Genomic DNA, 19120 nt, shown 5'->3' with positions numbered 1-19120 from the left:
AATGAGTCGTATTCAATGGATAGATTAGCGCGTATTTATGTAAACACCATTGTAGCTTTGCACAGAGTACCACTATCAATAATCTCTAATCGAGACAGTCGTTTTACGTCTCATTTCTGGAAAAGCTTCCAACAAGCGTTAGGCACAAAGCGGAACCTTAGCACAGCCTATCATCCACAAACCGATGGGCAAAGCGAAAGGATGATTCAAACGTTGGAAGATATGCTCTGCGCTTGTGTGATTGACTTAGGTGGAAGTTGGGATGACCACTTACCCCTAATGGAATTCTCGTACAACAACAGCTATCACACAAGTATTCAAGCCGCACCATTCGAGGCGTTATACGGACGTAAATGTAGAACGCCCGTGTGTTGGTCTGAAACTGGAGACAACCATATATCTGGACCAGAGATAGTCCAAGAAACCACCGACAAAATCCTTCAAATCCGAGAGTGACTTAAGACAACACGTGATCGCCAAAAGAGTTACACCGATGTCCGTCTTAAGTCGTTGGAATTCAATATTGGTTACAAAGTTCTTTTAAAAGTTTCTCCTTGGAGAGGCGTTGTTCGCTTCGGTAAGAAAGGAAAGCTAATTCCTTGATTCGTTGGACCCTTCGAGGTACTTGAACGAATTGGTACTGTTGCATACCAATTGCGACTACCCGAGGAGATGCAAGGGATACATGATGTATTCCACATTTCGAATCTGCGTAAATGCTTAACTGATGAATCTTTAGCTATGCCATTAAAAGACGTCGAAATAAATGAAAACTTAAAATTTGTAGAACGTCCAGTTCAGATAGAAGATTCGAAAACAAAGAAATTGAAAAGAAGAACATTAAAAATTGTGAAAGTTAAATGGGACTCACGAAGAGGGCCCGAGTATACATGGGAACTCGAAACGGAAATGAGAAAGAAATACCCCCACTTGTTCTTGTAAATCAATCTCGAGGACGAGATTTATTTCAAGGTGGGGAGGATGTAACATTATGAAAACACCGAGTTCAAAATGTCAACTTTCCAAAGTCAAAGGACCAAAAATGCTAAAATTCCAAACCTAAGGGTTTAAAATAAAAAAATTTTGCTTTCTTGTCCTATCGCGGTATGCGACGGGACAAAATACAAGCCCATCGCGTATCGCGATAGGGCTTGGTTAAAGCTTCTGGAAGAAGTCAACAGCGATACGCGATCGCTGTTGTACCCAACGTCATCGCGATACTGACACCTCTGGCACCAGCTCCGCCACGTGTCCACACGTGGCACATCGTCTGCCACGTGTCCCGACACGTGGGCACACATGGCACATCGTCCGCCACGTGTCAACACGTGGCACACCGTCTGCCACGTGGCGACACGTGGCAGACCTACGTCGTAACTGTTCAGGGCTACGTCGTTATACGTGACGGGTGCCCAGGAGGTCGTCGCGTATCGCGACGGGTCTCCACATTTTGCCTATAAATAGCAAGTCCGGGATCTTCATTCCACACACCAAAATTCAGTATTTCACTCTCTCCCTAGCATCTCTCTACAATCCCACAACCATACTAACGAACCACCTCGATAAGTGTGCCCGATTTCCTCGATCTACGTGTTTGTTTCCTCGAAGTTCGTACCACCCTCCACCCACATACCAAGAAGGTGTTTGTTACTTACTACATCATGGCGATGCATCTCGAAAGGCGTGCCGACGAGTGTTGAAGTCGGTGTTGAGCATTTGGCGTGCCAAGGGACGGAAAACGAGAAGGAAGGGTGAACGAAAAGGTGAAGCGGCGTTGTAGCGCTGCTCAAGTTATTAAGGTTTCTAAACGCCAACAAGGTAGGCGTAATGGCCAAATGAATATAATTATAAAATATTATAAAGGATTAAACCTTAAGTCGAGGTTATACTCGATACCTCTATAAAAAGAAAAGAAAAGAAAACATAACAAAGAAAGAATAAAGGATATGTTGTGATAGATAAATATATATATATGTGTGTGTGTGTGTGTGTGCAAGTATATATATTCTTTGTTATGAAATATTTTTTAAGTAATAAATAACTATCCTTAAATAATAAAGAAAAAGAATACGTTTCTTAGAGAATCCTTTTTCTGTGCCTCAATTTTATCTAGATAGCCTTTTTCATATTCCTTAAGTTTATGTTTTTCGGATTTTTCCGTTTCCATTCCTCTAAGCAAGTTACTGTTATGAGATTTATAGAGATATATTTTATCAATACAAGCTTGAGAACACAATTGAGAACTTACCTCAGACGAGCTGGAAGAAGTAAATGCCATAAAAGCAAATTGAAGTTCCTTGACTTGTTTCTCGTGATCATTTTCTTCTTCAGCATCTTCAACGAGAGAAAAGTTGGCAGCCTGATTATTTATGTTGAGAGCAGTCATCTGATCATTCCAGGAGAACTGTTGAGCTACCATACCCCGTTCACGATCACCCGAACTACCCCAAACTTCTCATCTAGCATTACCCACAGGAACCAACGCCCTTTCAATATTTCCTTCCTTGGCTGGATTGGTACATTCACAAGCAAAGTGACCCAGCTCGTGACAGTTGTAACACCTCAGAGTGTCCTTGTTAAAACCCACCTTTTGATTATTTGGCACATTCCAATTATTTCTCCCCATTCTCTTAGTGAATTTCCTAGCGCGAAACACTGCCATGGCAATTTTCCAAGAGATATCCATCTCTTATACATCATCAGGATGAATTTGATCAAGCTCAGCAGCAACTACGGGTTGAACCAAATCTCCAGCAAGGAATGCATTATAACAGTTCAGGAATCCCGCCATTAAAGCAATGTTCTCTTGAGTTTCCTTTGAGATAGATGGAATCTAACTGGAGTTTTAATAGGAGAAGCACCATATGATTGAGATTTAACATTAGCAGCAGTAGATTGAGCAGGCTTAGCGAAGAAAACTGGAGCTGGTTGTGGTGAGAATGGAGAAAATTGACCCTGAGCGGATTTAAACATTGAGAAGTTATTTTGATGTTGGAACTGTTGTTTCCCTTGGGTAGCTTTGAACATTGAAAAGTTGTCCTGTGAGATAAGTGAATTGTTTGAGGCAACAATGTAGCCAGCTGCGTTGTAGGTGTTTGCTTGATTTATAGCACGTTGTTTATCATCCATGTCACATGCCTTGATGATGTCCATAACCTCAGACAATGTCAGCCTGTTGAGATTTTTCGTCTTCTTGATAACAGCAATGTTCATATCCCAACTCCGAGGCAATAAGTTCACCAATATGTTATTTATTTCAGCAGCTAAAAGATTTACGCTTGTAGATCTCATCTCAATCACAAGATCTATGAATCTATGAGGCTGAGTCTCCAACGACTCTTTTAGAATGTGATTGAACATGTTAATTTTTTGTCGCATGAGATCTTGACGACTCCTCCTCATGTCTTCATTTCCTTCACATACTTCAATCAATGCTTCCATAGTGCCTTAGCAAACTGCAGTTCTCTAAAACCCAAGGCAATCTCAGGTGAGAGTGCCATAGTCAAGGTTGAGAGTGCCCTTTCATATTCCTCTATCTTAGCAAAATCATCATCATCATCATACAACTCAACTGGTTTCACAGCAATTTCTTGAGAGTTCTCACGTTGGTAGGTGATGATTTGAGGACCTATAACTATGCTTCTCCAAACTTTAGCATCTTTCATTTTGACATATTTCTCGAATCTGAACTTCCACTCGCTAAATCCTCATGAGACAACAGACGGGGTATGCGAGTAGTGGTTCCCATTATTGAGTCCAGTTCTTGGTGAAGTGTGTCATTGGATGATCCATTACCATTACTTATTAGGTCCATCTTATTTCACAGTCCAAATATCCTAAAATTCATTAATCAAAGCCCAAAGATAATTTATCAGGCCCAAGATTAATTCACAGTCTGCGTTGACCGAGAACCCACGTTGACCGAGAATGAAATTTGATCGAGAACTAAGGTTTCTGAGCGAGAACGATCAAAAATGGGAAAACCCTTGATGATGACCGAGAACAATAAAAAATGGCCGAAAACCTGGGATTCTAGTCAAGAACTCCTTGTATTAAGCCGAGAACGATCACAATTGGCCGAAAACTATGAAATACACCCAAAGATAGCCAAGAACTAAATGACCAGTTAATTTTGGTAATAACTAAATCCCTATATTGGTGGGATTTAAATTGTTTCCAAAGATAAGACAATTTTTGACCAAAAACAGCCTCCGATCTTCTTCTCCGATTAATAACTCGCCGGAAAAACACCCACACCACCAAATACACTTAGATCTTGAATCCGTTAATATCAAACCGAGACTTGAATGGTTCAAAAGGATTTGATACCTTGTACGTCCTGAGAGCGGATCTTTCAATATGATATCAACAAACCTAACGTTATTGTAGAATATAATGTCAAGTGATTCAATACAGACAACTATAATACATAAGAATACCAGATAAAGCTTCAAAACACATGTTAGATTAACTTCGGATGCTTAAGCACTAGGTAACACAATATACTCGTTCACCACAACACAATGAACGGCGAACCCCTAAAACCCTATACATGATACCTATATATAGGGGAAACCCACAACCTAGCCCAAAACAAAGCCCAAAGTCCACCGAGATTATATGAGATCTCGGTTTACATACATACGCCCAAACATGAAATAAAACGAACAATAACTAAGTACAAACCAACTAAAGGTAGACCCAACAGGTATCCAAGCTGGAAACTGATATTCCCTCCTCATCTAACTTTGCTAGCAACTTTAGGAGGGAACTAGATTCTACACTTGACAAAGTTTGGATGGACTTTTAGAGACTAGGTTCTAGAGTTGGTTTGTTGGAAGGCGGAGATAACAGAGATGTTAGTAGGTTATTGGGTGGGAGTGTGAGGCTGCGTGGGATGATTGAGTTGGATCCCGATTCATGGATCTCTCGGTTCGAGAAAAAAAAATAAGAGGATCGAACCATCTCTTCTGACTCTTTTTCAAATTCGATAAATGTTGGTTGATCGTATATTTCATTAGAGTTCTATGATTCAGAGTCTCCTTTCTAATTTGATCCCTTTGAATTCCATATTCGAAGTTGCGACCGGATCTATTCATTAAAAAGAATCGATTCAATACATTTCTTATGTACCTATGGGTGCTATGTTGGATTTGAATCAGATGTGGATGGACAAATGGAAGATCAGCGCGACTCTCAAGGTCGCATAAACGAATCATTGGCGAACCGCTACCTTGTAGTTATGGAGGTAATTCGGTTAACGGATGAAGATGTGGAGAATCTTAGAATGCATCTTATGGAGACCTTTCGTGGGTTTCTACATGCTAATGAGCCAAGGACCGAGCAGAAAAACAGACGACAAACTATTCTTGCCAACCTGGTCACTGATGCCGAGAGGGTCAGAGCTCTATGAAAATAATGATGGTGACAACGATGTTGATGAGGAAGATGGTGATGAGAAAAAGGACGATGATGATGACCACGAGTATGATAGTTTTGATGATACTCGTGGTGGAAATGGTGATAGTAGTGGTGATGGTAGTGGTAGAGGTAATGCCTCTGGCGGAAATAAGGCGAGGGAGGATGAACTGCCAAAAGAGGCTGAAAAGACGCGTGAGATGAATGCTGCTGTTGAGGCTGAAATCGCCTCTTTATTTAACGTTTATTCTTTTGCAGGTACCGATTCACCAGTTGAGAAACCCGTTGAAGAAAATAATGAAAACAGTGATGATGGCATCAACTATTCTCCTAACCCGGACACTCCAGTTAGTGAGAATGTAGAGGATATGTTGAAGAACCAGTTGTCACTCCTGCTGCTAAGCCTGCTCAAAGGAAGTCTAGAAAAGGCGTCAAGTACTACAGCGTGAGCAGGATAGGAAGCTTGAGATGGAGATCAAAGCCGTACCATGACTCAGATCCTATTCTTTATGCAAGATGGCACAAACATAGCAAAAGTTGGGCTATTCGGCATGCAAACGGTGATCTGACATATCTCACTTATGGAGATATGCACACTTTGTCGGTCCTCGACATGAACTACTTCAGAAAAACCATAGCTCGAGACGAAAAAAGGACTCTGTGGAGTCATGGTTCAAGAGGTTCTTGAAAAGAGAATGGAAGGAAGACTACTCGACGTTCACGGTCAATCCGGGTAGGTCTTACAAGTCAAAAAAGATCAATCCCTTCACCAACAAGCCGTCCAAAGGGCGAAGATACAAGGTGCAAGAAGATCGTGGTGAGCCAATCTGTCACAGCATGCCCTTTGAAGACGACTTTCTCTTTGACTTCATCGCTTGGGAGTTTGACAACGAGCACAGTGAAGTCATCATTCACTGCAAGCGCACTTCTGACCTGAGGTTCTTTGATGAACACTAACTTGCAGGTTTTGGACTGAGCGACTTATAGAAGCTTGTGGAGTCGCCCTTGTGTACTGTTGAAGATGTTCGTCGTGACAACATGGACGCTATCTTCGAAAAGTTCAACAGTTCGTCCAACTACTTGTTGAAAAGCAGCCATTTCAAGATCCAGACGATGTCTTCGAGTCCGAGTGCGAGTGGTGATGGAAGTTAATAACACCAATACTAAAGACTAAAGGGAGTTTGTAAGGCCCATTTCTAGTATTAGTCTTTTGTATTTGTAACATGTATTTTGTTAATGTTTTGTTAATCTTGTTTATGTATGTTTGGGCCCAAGGCCACTTGTATTTGGAGCCAATTAGGCCTTTTATTATGAAATGAATGTGCATGAGAATACACACACTATATAATGTGTGTGTATCTCATACACAAGAACAACGTTTTGCAAAACCTTATCCTATTACTTACAAACTCTCGCTTCTCTCTCATTCTTCATGACAATAATAATACCAAATAAGATCCGAGATCTCGGTCCTAACTAGTAGTTTTCGCCAACTAGTATAGAGGTTGATCCAAGATAACTAGTAATAGTTGTGTGTTGTAAGATCCGGTAAAGGGACCTACAGCAGTTCATGGCATAATATTATGAGATGAATTCGAAGCCCGGCTTCAACAACAGCACACAGTCTAAGTTTGGGCCGTGAGTAGCTTCTTGTGAAGGCCCTAGGATTCCATACACAAATTATAAGGTTAGAGCATTTTCAAATCCCAATAAGGAGACTAAAAAAATAATAATAAGAAGCATCTAGTAAGCCGCTACATCACAAAAACACCATTCCTTAAAATACCTAAAACCCATCCATGACCCAATAAGGAATCTTAATAACAACCAAAAACATTGACACGCCACTACTTTTTACATTTTACCCCATTTTTTAACAATTCTTTTTAATTAAATACCCAATCCCCCCACCCCCCCCCCCCACCCCCCAAACTCCCTTAGCCATACCACCTGCAACTAAAAAAACATTGTTTTTTTCTACTTCTTGTGAAAAAAACTTACTTGAAAAATGGACTCTAAAAATGCAAGACACAATAGATAAAAAATAATAAGTTGGACAAACTCCCAAAAAACATCTAATAACAATGCCCTAGACTGTGTGTTGTGGGTGGGGCTTTACCGCCCCTCCACGTCATTGCCATGCATGTAGGAAACGGTCTTTAAACCCCTCTCCATAATGACCCTTAACGCCACATTGTATACATATGTGTGTATGTGTGTGTACGAGAGAGATAATGAAAAGCATCATATGGCCCTGCTACACCCCCATTGCTGCCCACCGTCCCCATACCCCCCCCCCCCTTTCCAGCCCCTCTATAATTCTTCTAGCCGGTGTTCTTGGGCTATATCACCACTTTTTACCCCCTCCTCCAAATACCTCCCACAACATGCATTCTTATTGGGAATGCTCTTAGTCATGAATATTTTTTCTTTCTCATTAATCCAAAACGTGAAGTCCTACTTTTAATGTTATATGAGTTGCGACTTTTGAGATGACGTGGCTCAGGTATGTATCTAACATGATATATATATATATATCCATGCGTGACTATATTTAAAACTAACAGCTAGGTAAGGATGAGTTTGGTATCGAAAATCCCGATCCGATTTTCCAAAAATATTGGCATTGGTACCGTACAGATCCCGAAATGTCAAAATGTCGGTATTAAATTGGTACCGACGCTACCAAATCGATACGTGTATCCATTTTCTCATCCCTAATTCTAGGGGCCTAGATTCAAGTGGTCGCCCAACCTAGCTAGTATGGATAAGGGCATCATAGTGAGGCTACCATTTGACACAAGTTGGGCTAGAAGTTGTGTCTAAAGCATTTTGCCACGAGCCAATCAAATTATTCCACCACTGATATGGCTGGTGATTGGGGCACTACGTAGGGTTGTTTTGCTGCAACTATGGAGTTCGACGATGATCCAATCTATTAGTCATGTACCCCTGCTACCACCTCTATTGTTAGTCGGCCGGTGATTAACTCTAGTCAACAGTTCATTAATAATGGCACAAACGGGAGCAGCGGTAAAAAGGGTTTTTAGGTTTCCCGTGTAGCTTGACAATGATGTTATGATACAAGTACTATCCCATGATGGCAGACTCTCATTTTGGTAGGAAACAACAGTGTCATTTTCAACTTGAATGCCACAAAACAATTATGGAACGAGTCGTTCATCATTGGATTTTCTACATCAAATAACTATTTTTCGAGTACTTTCAAGAGAAGGCATAGACCAAAGTTCAAGATTGATGAATTCATGTTCTAGGGTGACTACCTTACAAACCAAGTTGTTCACAAATATATTTTTCGCTCGATTCCAATCTTCTAAAGCCGTGGATTTTTGTTTCAAGAACATGCATGATGAGAACATTTGAATGCGTCACATAGATACATTGTAAAATATTAAAATCAATGTTTAGCCAAGTATCATAATCTAGATCATTTTTAAGGAGGCGCATTACATTTGAAAGGAGATAAAACTTCTGGAAAATTCCCAGAGTAACCATTTTGAAGAGAGAGAAAATCTAAATAGCCCATTTTTTTCTTAAAATCTGGAAATGGCCCTTCAAATCTCGTCTGGGTCGTCACATTGGGTTTCGATCCGAAGAGATTCAAAATGATTTAAATCTCGTCAGCTGGTGAAGAGTTGATGGATTTTACCATGGCAGATGAAGGAGAGTTTGACCCACTTGGCGATTTAAAGTTGCTTAAGGATCTATTGTATAACGAGTCAGGTGCGAGGATCAAGAATGAGCCTTGTGAGGAGAGCCATGAGGTGGTTGGTGAATCAGTCATTCCACCATTGCACTTTGAATATGAAAAACCAAAACCTGAACCGTACTCAATCTCCATTCGGGACGTGTTGAAGTTTAAAAAGTTGGCTAAAAGAATAAGGAGGATATCTAGGCTCAGAGATCATGGTGTGCAGAAGAGTTCGTCACTCCCGTTTCACTTTAGGGGATCATTTTTTGGGGAGTCTAAGAGTTGGTGGGCCGAGTTTAATTCATATGGTCGGGCCCATGAGAGTTGTGCAATTGGTTTCTTCCCGAGCAATTGTAAGAGGAGAGTATTGAGGAGCATCGATGGGAAGAGGATAAAGGAGAAGCCTCCTGATTGAGGTTTCGGGAGTGAGTCCGGCTGAAGACTATTCAATAAACTTAGCGCTTCCCGGGAGGCAACCCGGTAATATCTTTTCTTATTATTTTATTTTCATTTTATTTTTATTTCCGAGTTTTGCCGGGTGTTTCTTCTCTTACTTGTAGGTTATTCCTTGATTGGTTGATGACAGTTGATGAGCTGGAGTTTAAACCAAGTGTGGGGGTGCAATTTGTTTAAGGATTGCCGCTTTCGTTCGTTAGTTATAGCTTGATAAAAAGTAGTGGAGTTTTAAGCTTGTGTTCGAATAAGAGGGCGAGGAACATGATTCACCGCATACTTGCATGATCATATATACCAGGGGAGTCTGTTCCACTTTATTTTTCTTTATGTTTAGTTTTGTCTTTTCCTTGTCTCATATTGAGAACAATGTGAAATTTATGTGTGGGGATGGGGAATTGACGTTTTCATTTTTAAGAAAAATAAAAGAATATTAAAAAAAAGTTAAAAAAGAAGGTCTATAAAATGAAAATAAAATAATAAGAAAAGATATTATCGGGTTGCCTCCCGGGAAGCGCTAAGTTTATTGAATAGTATTCAGCCGGACTCGCTCCCGAAACCTTAATCAGGAGGCTTCTCCTTTATCCTCTTCCCATCGATGCTCCTCAATACTCTCCTCTTACAATTGGTCGGGAAGAAACCAATTTCACAACTCTCATGGGCCCGACCATATGAATTAGGTTGTGTTTAGTGGCTGTGATTTGATTAATTATACTCATATACCTCATGCTTTGATTGATTGAATTAGTTTTGATTGATTGTTGCTTGTTTGAACTCTTTACTTTGTGTTTAGAGATTGTTTGCGGGGTGATCAACCGTAGGGTTTAGTTGGGTGTGTTAATTGGTTGAATTCAGCGGGTAGGCGCCTTCTTAGAGACCGAGAGGTGATAAGAAGTAAACTCGTCTCATAGCTTTTACTTGTTAGGTTAGGATCGCGCGAGATCGGGTTCAGTTCTTGTCGGGTTTGGGTTTGTGAGTGATTAGTTGATCTTGTTTAAGTTAAACCAAACTTTCATCAACAATTCAAGTCATGATGATCAAATAATCCATAAAACTCACTAAAACCTAACAATATTCATCTAACCTAGGTAGAACAAAGAAATTTAGCCAATCATAATCAGTGAAAAGTAGATAAAATAGATATAAATGATAAACATGTTCATATAAATCTTATTACAAAAGGTTTGAATGATTAAAACCAAAAACGAACTCACAGACGTTAAAATAGTCAAAACCGACAACCGAAGGATAAATGATAGAACCGTAAGCTTGTCCTTATTGGTTTCTCCTCTAGAGAAGGTGTGGTGGCTGGAAAAATTATGTTTTATTCGTTCATAGGGTATTAGCCCTTTATATATATGTTTAAACATCTCTTTCCTTATATAAAACAGGTTAAAACAAGCCCACAAGGCCCACTAGAAGACAAAATAAATGGGTAGCTGATTCCTGAGCATTCTTGGCAGCCTTTGGGATAAGTGGGACGTCGCATAGCGTGGGCATGGATGCCTCACTTGGTTGCGTAGCGCGGACAGGTCCTGGGTGCTCGTTTCTTCGTTTTCTGACTCGTTTATCTTCAAACGCGCATATCGGCTTTATCCGAATCCCGTTTGAGCTGATTCTTTCTTCACGTTTTTTCGCTCTCTTCAACATGGGACCTATCATATACACAAAAATTTAATTTCATGCAAGAACAAGTTATATTTGTTAACATTTTACGCACAAAACAACACAAAAACGGGATAAAACGCTATATGTTTTGCAACATATCATCAGCTCCCTCCAAATTTGAAGTAATCTTGTCTTTCGAGGTCAAATTTTAGAAAATCACGTCTGCTACGTCCATTTTTCGAGAACTTTTTTGTCATTTTCTTTAACACTATATTTCTCTCTCTTCTCACATCTCTCTTCCCTTTTCTCTTCATCATCTTTATCGTCTTTCTTCATCGTCTTCCTTCAAAAACCTCCAACCATCTAAACCGGTTTGGACTCGGGCAACGTTTGAACCATTTCCGGCGAGCACAAATCAAAGCCCGATAAATCCGTCCATTGGCTTTGATTTTTGTTCGTCGAAAATGGTTCAAACGTCACTGTAGTTTAATCTGGTTTACAAGGTTGGAGGTTTATTTTTAAGGAAGATGGTGAAGATGATTGATGGAGAGAAAATGGGAAGAGAGAGGTGAGAAGAGAGAGAGAGAGAGAGAGAGAGAGGGAGAGAGAGATATGTTAAAGAAAAAGACAAAAAAAATCTCGAAAAATGGACGAAACAGACGAGATTTTCTAAAATTTGACCTCGAAAGACAAGATTACTTAAAATTTGAATGGAGCCAACAAGATTAAAACCATTTTGAATCTCGTCGGATAGATTCCCAATGTAACGCCCCAGACGAGATTTGAAGGGCTATTTCCGGATTTTAAGAAAAATTTAGGCTATTTAGATTTTATCTCTCTTCAAAAGGGTTACTTTGGGAATTTTCCCTAAAACTTCATATCCTCGAGCTAGAGTTGGAAGAGCCTAACCCACAACAAATAAGATACTTCTGTTTCATTAAAAGAAATGTGTATCTTATGTTGGATATTAGTTAGGCAAGGGATCCTCTCACACTACCTTGGATCTTCACACACCATTTTTTGTCCTATACGGCTCGTATAGGGCTACACGGTCGTATAGGACCTGAATCGTGTCAGTTTGTGTCTGAGGTTGTGGGCCATCATTTATAGTGCCTCGTATAGGCCTATACGGGTCGTATAGGCCTATACGGCCGTATAGACACTTTTTTAGAAAAAATGATGACCATATATACAATATATGTGATTTATACGAGTCGTATTTGGCTCGTTTATCTTAGCGGGCTTATATGTCGTTTTGATTAAAAGCCTTTCCATTAAACCAAAAACATTTTTTTGCTCCATTTTATTTGATTAAACGCTTCTCCTTATCTACGATCCACCCAAGTTCCCTTCCATTTTGCTGTCAAGATTTTACACCCCAATTTGATTGCCGGTCATAATTTAATTTTTTAATTCTGGGTAATGCTCCTACAATAATAGTTTGCAGACAGATTAAATATATGTTTTTTTTCAATTTTTAATATGTTTGGGTCCTGCTCCTTTAATAGTTTTCCTTTCTCTAAATTTTACATTTCACTAATTTATTTAAGGGTTGAAAAAAACACTTTGTTACAGTACCTGGATCAAATAAATTAAAACATAAGAATGCTAAATAATTTAAGATGAATGGAGATATCATATGTAACTTTTAAATATGAAGATAAACAACAAACAAAAATAAACATGTGAAATAGTGTAATAATAGTGTGTCACCCAAAATACATATGTAACTTCCAAACACATGTCCACATACATAAAAGTAACCAGTTCACCCAAAATACATCTAGTTTTAAATGTGGTCCACATACATAAATTTCATAATAGTGCACATCAACACATAATGAAAATAAAATAAGAACTACTGTGGTGGTGGCCCCTATGCCTGTGGATCCGATGCCGGTGGTGAACCAGGTATATCCGGCACATTGGGAACTGGAATACATTCCTTTGTCGCCTTGCGAATCATCCAATCCATCGGCGAGTCCAAGCCTCTATACGGCGACTGGTATCAACAAGCTCACGTAACATGTCGTCCACATGTGTCAGGATCGGGCCTAGTCCAATGACATGGCGATGCGTTGCTGGGTGATCATGATGTGGCTCTGGATCTGCCTCTGGCTCTAGCTCCTGTTGTGGCTCTGGCTCGCGCACCGCAATGAAATGACACTGCTTCCCAACCTTAACTATCTTCATGAGCAAACATGTCTCTTGGCTGATCAGATTCGGCTTGTATTTCACTGTCATGGACCGCCGAATGCGATCCTGAAAACAATCAAGCCCCAAAGCAAGAGTGGTAACGTAGGAACCACAAGCAATAGATGACCCCCTCCTTCAAATGGTATCTACTAGCAAAGTAAGCGGCCATACAATGTGCCAAGTTGCACGTAATAGATGCAAGTACGGAATACATAAAGAAAAGGTCGGTCTGTGTGACCCACTCTTGGCCACCCCCCCTCCCGGAAATCGTATACCCGATAATCTTGTGTAGGTATCGGTGAACCGGATCTCTTAAATAAGTAGCCCTTTACTTTGTGCCATAACTTCCAATACCAATCTGCGACCACCACACTGACAACTCATGTAGACCCATGTTTGTGTGAGTGTCCAAGAAAAGATCAGTCAATGTCTCCTTGTGGGTGTATAATCCAAGTGCAATTGCAAACCGTGGTAGAGTAAGGTTGAACTCCCTACCGCACAACCGAAAGGACACAGCAGGAACGGTCTGAATAGACTCGATCGGCACTTGATTGAAATCAAAAGTGGATAACAACTCAAGTGTAATCTCTCGATACCCCCACTTTGTTACCGGCATCAACCATGCGCCTCCAACGAGTGTCTACCCCGATGATATCCTTGACACGGTCTTTCTGACCCGTTTTCTACAAGAAAGACCAATCAATAGTGCACGGCTCAATAAAAGGCATGTCGAGAAACATAGCAAGTCGGTCATGAGCTTCTGTTTGGCGAGAAAACTGGAGAAAAGTATGTGTATCAAGTTTGTCATCCAACTCCTCCGGGTCTGGAGTTGGCGAGTGTTGTCTTCGGGTGGCATATTCTGCAAATAATTAGAAAATATAGACTTATGTACACATAAACAACAAGGTTAAACTTTATATGCATTTATACATTATATATATATATATATATATTTATATATTATATATATAAACACAAACAGAGGCAACAGATGAATAATTCTAATGTATTTATACATTATAGTTACATATCTAATGTGCCACTTCAATAATATTTAACTTATATATACATTCAAGATTATATATATCACACAGTATCTCTTATAACGCCATCTCAATATCCAAACTTTAAACATCCCCAACTCATCCGACCCGACTAACCGGAACCCGACTAACCCAAACCTTAATAGGGTCGGGTTGCGGGTTCGGTTTTTTTATTAAAAAAAACCCGAATAACCCGAACCGATTAAACGAAACCGGATCGGGTTGACCCGATGAACACCCCTAAGTCAATAACCACACCGCAATAAACAAACATGCTTATTAATAACCTACATCATGTATACTCAACAATGAACAACACAAATAAGTTTTGATTTTTGACCTATATGACCCAAATAGGGTGATGAACAACGATGGTTTTCACCGGAATTCACGGAAAAAACGAGATTTAAACAAGCAATTAGTTAATAGATGATTATAATAACCTGAATTGATGGAACAACGACCGGAGAAGAAGGCTTGTTAGGCTTGAACACGAGAGAGGAAACTGGCGGCGATATGAAGCTTCCAGAGAGGAAACAAGGCTTGTTAGGGATGAAGTGTTTAAAATGCACTTTATTTTATAGTTCTTTTTATGAAAAATGCACTTTATGTTATAGACTCGTATAGTTCTATCTATTTATTAAAATAAATTGCAACAAACTACAAGATCATTTTTTATTAAACTAAGCATAAACATTACTTCGATTAAACGTTCAACTGGGCGTTACAAATAACTAAACAAATACTACAAATCAAACTGTTTGTTAGAAATAATTATTCTAAATCCACAAATTCAATCGAGCGTTGATAAGCTTCTAGTTCATCTGTAAACATTTTCACGCGTAACTTATACAAATCTTCCCATCCTTTTGCTTGACCATCTTTAAAATGCTTCCATTCATTATTAATCGTTGGCATCGGGTATATCCCTGAAAACTGAACAGCTACAAAATGATTCCCGGTGACATGTTGAATAGAAACGGTACCATGTTGTGGTTTATGTTGTGGACCATAAAACAAGGGGAATATTGTTGAACAATTATCATCTGACAATGAGTGAACTATAACTCCAAACCTAGCAGCAATCAAAAAATCCATGGATGGCATTTCCAACCAGTGTTCTCTAGATGCAAAACCCGGTTCGAGCCAATTTAAGCCATGACGTACCTCAGAAAAAAGCTTGTTATCAAAGGCCTTCCTGTAGTGTGCTTCATTAGCTTTTAACTCTTCAAGAAGCTCACTTTGTACCCACCTCCAGTTATCTTCATATTTACCGAGAGCAACAGTCGTTGCCCGATATCCATAGTTTCCGTCAGGTGCTACATCATGTATATGTGTAACAAACGGACGAACTATGGGTGTACTCGATCCAAATATTGGTGAAAGTAATGAACCATAGCATGAGAACGTGTGACCAAACTTTATCTAATACCCTCATGGCTACCCACAAACGAACTTTGTCTAATACCTTCATGGCTACCCACAAACGAACTTTGGTTTGAAGGCTCTAACTGTAGGGGTAGAAACTCATCAAAGTCAATTACTACGGTTAAGGCTCTAACTGTAGGCGTTAACGTCGTAGAATTACTACGGTTAAGGGAGGGCTCATGTTTCTTCTTCTTTTTCACAATGTCCTTTGTTTTTGGACGCCCACGGGTGTTTTTTTGAACCTCGGGTACTTGAATATTTGATGAAGTTGGCTTGATAAATGACTAGAACTTTGACAACATACTTCTTTTACCACTGTCTGACTGTGTCTCAAACTCTTGTGTGAATGCCTCTATGGCGCTCGCGCAACTAATATCTTTCTCACATTCGACGTATAACGGATTAAAATCTAGTTTCTTCTAGAAGATATCAATTGAATCTAACGGAATGGTTTCATATGAAGTCAAATAGTTTGAAAGCATACAGGCGCATGGCAATGAACAACTTGTGCGGAGATGACATCCGCACCCATACCCATCCTCCATGAGCTTGTTCATGCGTTTAAGCTCTTTAACTAATAATACAAGGGTTAGTTTTGAGACTTTACCTCGTAACTCCTTGAATAGTGGGACGTTGTGGTCATTCATCAGTTTGTTATGAATTTCTTCAAATGTCCCTTTTATGGCTTTATGTTGCGACTTCACGGTCTGATCGATAACACCCACGAATTTTTCAAGCGTTGACTCGGTCATAAGCAAGTAATTCTTGAGAAGTGCGTGTGCGCTCTCAACCCTGTTGGTTGTACTATTCCCGAAGTGGAGAACTTGATAGGATCATGCAGACACAAACATCTCTTTGTACTTAACAAGCCAGTTTGTGTTCACATATTCAAATACTCCTAAATATGTAAAAAAAAATAAACATGAATAAATGTAAAAATATTCCATCTAATGTAAATAACAATATATTTTAGAGAAAGAAATGTTACTTTTATGCTTTCTAGTTAAACCATCACGAAGTCGCTTGTGACTGTACTCGTATGCGGCAGGCGTGGGTGAAAAAACAACTGAGCTCCATAGTTCTTCAAAAAATTCCCAATTATTACCCTTGGCGAAACTTTGCTTGCAATGCTTTTTAATGTTTTGGGATATGTGCCATCTACATAGCAACTTCGCAGCATCCGGGAATACAACATTACAAGCATTTATCAATGCAAGATCTCTATATGTTAATATCACCCGTGGCATCATACACTCGTGTAACATTTTCTTAAGCCTCGTTAACACCCATCTAAAGTTATCTTCTTTCTCCTTTGCAATAAAAGACAATGCAATAGTAATCGTCTTGTAGGTTGAAGTTACGCCAACGATTTGTACAAACGGCAACTTGTATACGTTTGTATTATACGTCGTGTCTATAATCAACACGTGCGGGAAAGAACGAAACATATTGTAGGACGTGGGATGCATAAAGAATAAATCCTCCATTGCATTGGTGGATGGATTTTTGCAAAAATCATGTGTGTAACCTTTATCATCCAAATGTCGGAAAAGAACTTCTATGTGACTTTCTCCTTGAAAGATCTCCGCACGTACATGACGTATTTCATTATACACAGTTCTGAGCGAGGAGACATTTGTCTCGTCCTTCTCTTACGCTAAAATATTGTGTGGCGCCGATTTATTTCGATACATGTCTCTCACCGTAATCTTCTGCTCACCAGTCAACCTCATAGCATACGAATGACCCTCCATATGTTGAGCGAGTTCATGGTTGTGGGCATCACGACTCACTTGTAACATCCAACCACCGTACCCATCATGGTATTTACCCACTAATTGGAATGGACAATCAGTTTTTATTGTACCTGAACGCTTAACTTTTGCGGTTGACTTGTATACTCCACCTCGATCACACATAAGAAAAATTTTGTTCACCTCCCCTTTGGCGTTTTTCTTCGTCCGTTCGGTGACTATGACAACACCATTCTCACGACCGTTTTTTTCAGCCCACTTCTTCAATTCATCGGGAGATACAAATATCTAAAAGAAAAATTCTTATGTTAAGAATGGTAGTGTAGATAATATTATAACAACTAAACACTTTTAAAAATAGTAGATTATTAACAAGAAACGAAAGTATATTTTATGGATACATTGTAAAAGAAAATTATATTTTTATGATTTTACCTTATCGGTTGAAAAAACGGATATGTTGCTTGAATTTTCACCAACGCCAACTTTAGAATTTCCCTCACCGGTTAACTTCACACTTTTCACCATCATTAACCCCACAATTTCCACCACCGGTAACTCCACAATTTCCACCAAAGTTACTTTCGGGATAATAATCATCAAAGATCGACGTAAATTATTCCATTCAATTAAACTTATAATACTGCTACATTAATCTATGTAATAAGAGAACCAAGAGAAAACAAGAATGATAAAAACTAACTAACAAGAGCACATATACTTATATTATTTTGGTTAGATTCATAAATCCTAATAATACATGAAGTTAAACAACTTTTGGTGGAATCTTATAAAACATCAAACAAATCTTTCACGTTTTAAGTTTTGATCTTGATATTGCATTTAGTCAAACTACTTTTAGCCTAATCTTATCAACCATCATAAAAATCTTTCATGTTTTAAGCTTAGAAAACTGAAAATCTGTCTATACGGGTCGTATAGCACTATACGGCTCGTATAGGCCCGTATAGTCGTTTTCTGGCAGCGATTAAGGCAGTCTGAATGTTTCTGCATATGTTTTCTATACGGTCGTATAACTCTATACGACCGTATAGCTTTTATTTCTATACGGACCGTATAGCTTTTATGGTTTTGTTAGAAGGCAATACGAGCCATTTAATGTCTATACGAGTGTATAGGCCCTCGTATAGGCCTATACGGTCGTATAGGCTGTAAAAAGCTATTTTTTTGTCCCCTTGTCAGGCATGCAGACCCTATACGGTCGTATAGGCCTATACTAGCCGTATAGGCATGTGGGGGTGGTGTTGGAGGATCACATCCTGTTAGTTATTGTGTATATTGGATGGAGGCATTACCTTTAATATGAGATAAAACCTCATTTTCTCAAACGTAGATTTGAAAGAGCTTAACCCACGATGAATAAGAAACTTTAGTTCCATAAAAATTGTGTGCCTTATTTGAGATATTTGTTATCTCATATATCATATGGAGGTTGTTTGGTTTAGTGGTGCCGATGACGTTCTCTTTGTCATTGGTCATGGTGACAA

The 19120-nt window shown here is 39.3% G+C and overlaps 1 protein-coding gene across 1 annotated transcript; it reads right to left on the bottom strand.

Moving 5' to 3' along the window:
- Window positions 1-16691: 16691 nt before the first annotated feature.
- LOC143633668 (protein FAR1-RELATED SEQUENCE 2-like) lies at window positions 16692-18140 on the bottom strand. Its single transcript, XM_077101921.1, has 4 exons — window positions 18048-18140; window positions 17562-17900; window positions 16847-17441; window positions 16692-16756 (listed from the first exon to the last, which is right to left on the bottom strand). Exons 1-4 carry the CDS (start codon window positions 18138-18140, stop codon window positions 16692-16694), a joined length of 1092 nt encoding a protein of 363 aa, XP_076958036.1.
- Window positions 18141-19120: the final 980 nt, after the last annotated feature.

The sequence above is a fragment of the Bidens hawaiensis genome, unplaced genomic scaffold, assembly GCF_021521415.1.
Source record: "Bidens hawaiensis isolate Kalapana, Puna unplaced genomic scaffold, B.hawaiensis_p1.1 tig00006845_1, whole genome shotgun sequence".
Classification (NCBI taxonomy): Eukaryota; Viridiplantae; Streptophyta; class Magnoliopsida; order Asterales; family Asteraceae; genus Bidens; species Bidens hawaiensis.
This window is presented reverse-complemented; position numbering and strand designations above follow the sequence as displayed.